General features: G+C 47.8%; 1 gene segment (V, D, J or C); it reads left to right on the top strand.

Annotated features, from left to right (window-relative positions):
* The first annotated feature begins 3,467 nt into the window (after positions 1–3,467).
* On the top strand, positions 3,468–7,079 carry LOC129399822 (immunoglobulin heavy variable 3-23-like). The segment is given in 3 exon segments: positions 3,468–3,513; positions 3,615–3,979; positions 6,915–7,079. Coding segments are annotated over 3 exon segments (576 nt in total).
* Positions 7,080–7,693: the final 614 nt, after the last annotated feature.

Raw genomic sequence — 7,693 nt, 5'->3', positions numbered from 1 at the left:
CACCCCAAATCCAGCCCTATCTGAGGGAAGGGAACTCTAAGAACTCGACAGAGTCTTCTCTTCTCAGGCAAATTGTGGGGCCTTACTCAAGTTACTGCCATGGGACATTTGCCCTCAACAAACCATATATTATATACTCATAGAAAAATTAGTTGCTCTTTCCTGAGAAATGTCGTAGCCTGGGTGGACCTGGACAGGCCTCTGCACTGCCCGAGCGCGTCCATCCCTTCCCTGTCGGGGATGATGGACTGTGGCCTGAGGGAGAAGTGGTGCTGAGGGAAAGTCTCTGCAGCCCCTCCAGGAACCAGCCCCTTCTCTGCTCCTCTGGGAGACACAGGAAGTGCCTCCCGCCACGGCCACACTCTGAGGGGCTCAGGGGCTCCAACGGGGGCTTTAAACCTGTGCCCTGAGAGGTAGAAACGGCCCTTCCCCCGCATCCCAGATGAGACTCTGCTGAATGGTGCTCGCTCCCTGAGTCAGGCCACTTCCCATTTGCAGTAACTGCCACGTTACTACCTGTGTGTGTCTCTGATGGCTCAGGGGTATGTAACAACATTACATCTGAGCTGGCCTGTCATTCTTTATGTGTCCGATATCTAGTCGGTTGTACTGGAACAGTCGATCCTCAGTCTTTCATGTAAACTCACAGAGAACAGAGTCTTTAAACACCACATCCTGCTCTGAAGTGTGCAGTTGGAAGTAATCTCCCCTCACCCAGCTGGGAGGATGGATTCCCTGAGGAAAAGTCACCTGAAACCTTCAGAGACTCAGGCTCAGGCTCCCTCAGCTGCAGGCTCAGTCCCTCCACACGACCACTGTCACTGTCCTCTAGGCTGTGTGACACCCTGAAACAGCTGCAGGAGGACAGGGAGGATGGATATTGAGGACTCGGCTGAAGCCTTTTCTGAGAACAAAGTAAGGAACTTGGAAACTCACCCAGGCCCTGACTTGCCATGTTTCAGCGTTGAGGGAAGCCCAGGACTCCAACTTCCTGATGGGCTGAAGGTTCATCAAACTTTTCAGTTTCTAGCTTTCTTCTCATTCAGATTTCTGTAAATTTCTAGAGCAACTTTTATTCAGTTATACTCTTCTACAATGCTATTGTGACCTTCTTTGTTAAAGTCTGGGCTGAAGGTTAATCCAGGACTCCCCCCGCCAGGCATGAATAAGCAAACAGAACAAGAAGCCAACTGAGGGTCACTCTCCTCTGAACCAAACACACAGGATGCATTCTGGGAGCATGTGTGCGGGGTGAGGTGTGGAAGGAGAAATAACATGGGCCAAGAGGAAATCCTGAGGTGAAGGGTTTGCCCACCATTTGAGGGTGATGATCACTACACAGGTGTCCATGTATGTCAGTGGTCATGAAACACAATGTTCTGTAAGTCAGTATTCTGGGCAGGGCGTGGCCTGATGTGAGCTTTGTTACTGCTCAAACCCTTCCAGGGTTAGAAGGCGGGAAGGAGCCAGGGCTGATGTGAAGAGTCACACTCCACGCCCCTCCTGCTCCCTGGGCTCCAACATGCTGCAGGTCCACAAAACATTCAGGATAAACACACTTGTTCTCATTTCAGGGGCAATATTCATGATATCTCATTGGTTCATATTTTGTGTGTTTTGTTTGGTTGTTTGTGCCACATCAGGTGTCCCCAGGCCATACTCCTGCCTCAGTGCTCAGGGATCCCTCATGCTGGGGCCTCGGGTAACCATATGTCATGCTGAGGATAAAGCCTGATGAGCTACATGCAAGAGACCACCTTTCACCTGGACTTATGCTTCCTCCATTTTGCTGGGACCAGTCATTGGGAAGGGGAATGCAACATGGGATGCTGCGAGTGTCAATGACAACAAACAGACAAGAAGGTAAAGGCATGAGGGACAGGGGCCTCCCATCCTCATGCACATAGAACTTGAATACCAACACATGTGTAATCATCATTTAAGATAGGTGATCATCAGAAGAACAGCTCACTTAGGTCACTTGCTAATGCCATCTGTCTGAGATAAGCTTTTACACATCTTAAGATCTTAATATAGGGGGACAAACATCTTTTACTTAGATGTTTCCTCTGAGAGAAAGAGCAGAGACAGAGCAGACACAGGAGTCTGCCTCAGTGGTTTTCCATATCTCAGGGTCCTGAAATCTGGCCTTTCTCATTTTTCTATCTAAACATTTGATACCTGGGGAGAAAGGGACTCTCATTAATTGTTGGTGGGAATGCTGACTGGTCCAGGCTTTTTTGGAAAACAATATGGACATTCCTCCCAAAACTATAAATTTAGCTTCCTTATTAGCCAGCAATACCACTCCTGGGAATATATCTGAGAGATGTAATAAAATACAGTGAAATGACATTTGCACTTGTATGTTTATTGTAACACAGTTTGCAATAGCCAGAATCTGGGAAAAACCTGAGTGCCTGGGAATAGATGACTGGTTCAAGAAACTCTGGTACATCTATATAAGTGGAATACTATGCAACTGTTAGAAGAGATAAATTTATAAAATTCGCAACAAGTGATGGACAAGGAGAGTGTCATGCTAAGTGAAATTAGTCAGAAAAAGAGGAATAGACGTAGAATGACTGCACTCATTTGTGGAATATAAAGTAGCATAGCATGAGACTAACACCAACAACAGTAGATTAAAGGGTCAGGAGGATCACATCATGGTTTGGAAGGTGGCCCCATATGCTCGGGGAAAAGGCATTTGGGATGGAGAAGGGACCACTAAGTAAATGATGATTGAAGAGATCTCCTGGGATGTGTGCTGAAATTAGACCAAGGACCAAACATGGTGACCTCTTAGTATCTGTATTGCAAATCATAATGCTCCAAATTAGAGAGAAAGTAAGGATTGTATCTGCCACAGAGGCAGGGAGTGGGGGGTGTGGAGGTGGTGGGTGGGAGACTGGGAACAATGGTGTTATAAAATGTGCACTGGTGGAGGAATGGGTGCTCGAGCATTGTGTGACTGAAACATAATCATGAAAGTTTGTAACTGTATCTCACGGTGAATTTTTCTGAAAAAAATAAATATTTGGTTCCCATAACATTTAAACTGGGAGTGGCTCAGTGGATTACCTTTGTCTAGATGCTGGGACCAACTTGAATGAGATAGGAGTACGTTATTACAAACATTTCCAGCTTTATTGTGTCAATTTATATCCCAAAATAAAAGTGACACTATACACAAAAAAGTGAATCATATCTAAAAATGCAACAATGTCACATAATTTATTGTATGTAATAACTGAATGCTGTGACACCTCAGTTCCTAATCTTTTCAAGTCACAGCATCCCCATGTCACCACACCTGCCCTGAGTCTTACAAACTCTCTCCCAACTCAACCAAAACTTTACATACAGAAAGAAGACATGCAAATGAGCCGCTCCCTGTGATGATGTAAAGAGCCCAACCTCGGCTCTGGGAGAGGAACTCAGGGATTCTGTCAGACGGAAACAACATGGCGTGTGGGCTGAGCTGGCTTCTCCTGGTGGCTGTGTTAGGAGGTAACTCAAAGGCGACAGAGACACAGAGCATGGGAGAGATGGGAGAGGCAGATCCTCTGTGTGAGGAGAGTTTCCTGACCAGGATGTCTTTGTGTTTGCAGGGGTCCAGTGTGAGGTGCAGCTGGTGGAGTCTGGGGGAAACTTGGTGCAGCCTGGGGGATCCCTGACACTCTCCTGTGCAGCCTCTGGATTCAGTTTTGGCAGCTATGGGATGAACTGGATCTGCCAGGCTCCAGGGAAGGGCCTAGAGTGGGTCTCACGCATAAGTAGTAATGGTGATATTACATACTACGCCAACTCTGTGAAGGGCCGATTTAGCATCTCCAGAGACAAAAGCAAGAATGCGCTCTCTCTGCAAATGAGCAGCCTGAGGGAGGAGGACTCGGCCCTGTACTACTGTGCGAGATACACAGTGACGAGAAGGCCCTACGGGCCCAGACACAAACCACCTGCAGGAGGAAGCAGGGTGAGCTTCAGGGGCGCAGGCCCCCAGGAGGCTCTGAGGACTCGCCCCTGAGGAAACGTTGCTCATGACCAGATGAATCGTGTTTCTGTGGAAATCAGGACTGGCCTGCCCCTCAGCTCTCAGATGACACCAACTCTCCTAGTGGGTTGTTGCTGAGTCCTCCATCCACACTGTGTGCACTTTATTACACTCTCTCTTTTCTGATGAAAAGTTTCCAGTGACAGGACGACTTCCCTGGGGCCTGAGGGGCACATTATTCTCCTGTAAAATTAAAATGACCCTGTAGGAGTTATCATGGTCTCCTGGTAAGACTCACTTCTTTGGAAAGCAGAATCCTGCCATCCACTCAGCTGTGTGCTGGCTCCTTCCTTCTGCTCTCAGACACACACTCTATGCCCACTGACCTCTACTCTCTCACCTGATCCCAGGGAGCCTCTACCCGGTCACCCTACACCTGGGAGTCCTGCTCTCTGGGATGGGCTGGCCTCTCACCCCCCACCCACTCACCAAATGGACATTCGGGTTTTCCCATTCCCTCTCCACCCTTCACCCCTTGTAGAGGAGAGACCAGATGCTGTGACACGAGCAGTGTTGACCACTTCACAGTGATTAAAGAGGCAGGACCCAGAGCATTAATGCTTTCCCTGAGCCCCCACTCTCCCGGCACCCCCAGAGTCCAGGGACCCTCTTTACACTGAGGCTCCATATAGTCATAACTCTTTATGACTTTCTCACTGTGGTTCCACTCAATTCCCGATCTGGCCTCCAATCCAAGACAGAAATTTGTGGATTAGAATCTACCTTCCTCTCCCCCCTCACATGCTAAATCCCTGAAGCAATATTCCTGTTCTGGTGACCTTCCAAAGTCACCTCTTTAAAATCACAAGTGCACCATTAATTCCTCATTAGGGAACTCAAATAGTTGTTTTTATTTTGTTGTTTTTTTTTTCTTTTTGGGTCTCACCCGGCGATGCACAGGGGTTACTCCTGGTTCTACACTCAGGAATTACTCCTGGTGGTGCTCAGGGGACCATATGGGAATCTGGGATTTGAACCCGGGTCGGCCGCGTGCAAGAAAAACGCCCTACCCGCTGTGCTATCGCTCCAGCCCCGGGAACTCAAAGAGTTTTAAAGGTTCAATATCAACAATAAAGACTAATGTTGAAGAGTATTCTGTGTTTATTTCCTGTCTGTGTCCTGTAGTGCTCAGGTATCAGGCTCCTGGTGCAGAAAAATGAACTTGAGCAAAGATGTTCCAATTCCATTGATCCTGCTCAAGTTGCTGTGAAAAAGAAAGTTTCAAAGTTTTTGTTATGCCAGGAGTGTCTAACAGTGAGAAAATATGAAATGAATGTTCTAGGTTTTCTTTCTTTTCTTTTTTTTGCTTTTTGGGTCACACCCAGCGATGCTCAGGGGTTACTCCTGGTTTTGCATTCAGAAATTACTCCTGGCAGTGCTTGGGGGACCATATGGGATGCCGGGGATCGAACCCGAATCGGCCGCGTGCAAGGCAAACGCCCTACCCGCTGTGCTATCGTTCCGGCCCGTTTTCTTTCCTTTCTAATTTGTTTTTTTTCAATGTTTCTAATACATTACTAATTATAAACCATAATATTTTAATTATTCTACACCTGGAGGAGTGAAACAGCCACAACATGAGTCAAGAAGGTTAGGAAAAGAAATATGTTTAATCTAATAAGGTGAAAATAAAACAAAAAATGTTAAAGTTAATAGTGATGGGTGAAAACTGTCATAATGCTGGTGTGTAAAAATTTCTCATAAATTTAATTAAGTGTCCTGTTGGTCTTAGTGAATTGAAGCAGCTTTAGGAAATATTCCCAACATTCCACAGGCACTCCAGCATCCTTCCAGAGGTCTGAGGTCCCAGCTCCCCTGGAAAGTGCTGACTGTGGAGGATACAAGGACAGCGCAGGTTGACGGGCCTGTGAGGATTCACTGTCCCGACTTGCAGGAGTACTGCTAGGGTCATGTCTGGTGCTATTCAGGGCCAGCACACTTGTGTCCATGTAAAATCTGTGAGTCTCAGCTCAGGTTCAAGATGCAAGAGTTTGTAGGTTGATGATGCTCCAAGAGCTATTTTCAGAACCTGATAGGGCTTGGATTCCTCAGTGATGACCCCCAATAATAGGGTCCTGAGGTTCACGGTCACCTTCTGGGTGCTGAGTTATATACAGGACAGAGTGGGTTGAGGTGCTCCTGGCCAGGCCAACCACGACAGGAAGGTCACTAGGCGAGGCCTCTTCCTTGTCCCTAAATAGATCCAGCACCAGTGAGAATGAACAAATCCACCCTAGTAAGTACATTGAATATTTTGAAGCGAATCTGCTGAAGGAAAAGGCATTTTCATCCAAAGTAAGTGAGTGAATAGATATTGTGAAATTTGATTAACATGGATGGATCAAACCAAGTCAGAGTTCACTGGGAAAACAACACGGTTTGTTATGCAAAGGATTTGCATTCACAGGGGAGAACAGGAGCCACACACAAGGACACGGAGCCTGTCTACAGGGTAGAGGCCTTGCGGGGAGCTGGGTTTGGTCATCAGGAACCTGAGACACAGGGACTCTCCTCCCCAGCTGACGTTTCCAGCTCAGCAATGCCTGTTTCCTGAGAGCGCCTAAGCATGTTTCCTGTGCTGGAGGAAGAGGCTCTGACAGGGCCTCACAGACAGGCCTGAGTGCTCTGAACACAGTCAGCACCTCCTCCCGGAAGCCCACACATCAGCCTCCCCCGGGTCCCCTCCTTTCTCTACAGAGGATCCCCCATGCAAATCTGCACTTGGGATCCAGGGTCAATATCACGTTCACACTCACCCCAACTCGGGCTCCCTCTCCCCATGACACGGTGTCTGAGATCACGGACCTCGTGGGCAGGAACGTGCATCAGCGCTGGTTCCTCCTCTTTCTGGTGGCAGCTCCAGGAATATGCCCTGGACAGAGACTCCAAGGTGGGCATCGTGTCTCTGAGCCCGAAACTCACTGTGGGCCTCTGTCCCCAATGTTCTGTTCGAGGTGCAGAAGCAGGAGTCGGGACCAAGCCTGGCGACGCCCTTGCCGACGCTGTCCCTCACCTGCTCTAACTCTGGATTCCTATAACTAGCAGTAGCTCTGGTATGGACTGGTTCCATCAGCTTCCTGGAAAGGGGCTGGATTGGATTGGTGGCATAAACAGTGTAGGAAGCACATTCTATAACCCAAGTCTTCAGTCCCGACACAGCATCTCCAGGGACACCGCCAAGAACCAAGTTTACCTAAAACTGAGCAACTCAGTAACTGAGGACACGGACGTGCATTATTGTGCAAGAGATGCTGTGAGGACAAGTCCCTGTGAGCCCAGACACAAACCTGCTGAGGGAGACAGGGCTGCTGCAGGGGTGCGTGTGACCACCAGGGGCCGCTGTGATCCAGGGATTCCAGTGCTCTGCTCCAGGGGCAGGGGAGATAAGCTGTAAAGGGGGTGCTTTCTTTACTCTGTAGGTGAAATATATGAACAAACTTTAATATGTTACCTATATACATTTTTATAACTACTTTTTCTTCTATTACAAATTTTCTCATTTCTCTTCCTTTCTCAGAGTTTACTAGAGACTGTGCTGCTAGGTAAGGTGTGGTCGATTTTTTTTTTCCATAATGATCATTCCTTTATACAGAAAACAGATTTCTCTCGTTTCCTTCTTATTGTCACTGAGGAAAC

Source organism: Sorex araneus, chromosome X, assembly GCF_027595985.1.
Source record: "Sorex araneus isolate mSorAra2 chromosome X, mSorAra2.pri, whole genome shotgun sequence".
NCBI lineage: Eukaryota > Metazoa > Chordata > Mammalia > Eulipotyphla > Soricidae > Sorex > Sorex araneus.
Note: the sequence above shows the minus strand (reverse complement) of the source record. Positions and strands in the feature narration are given on the sequence as shown.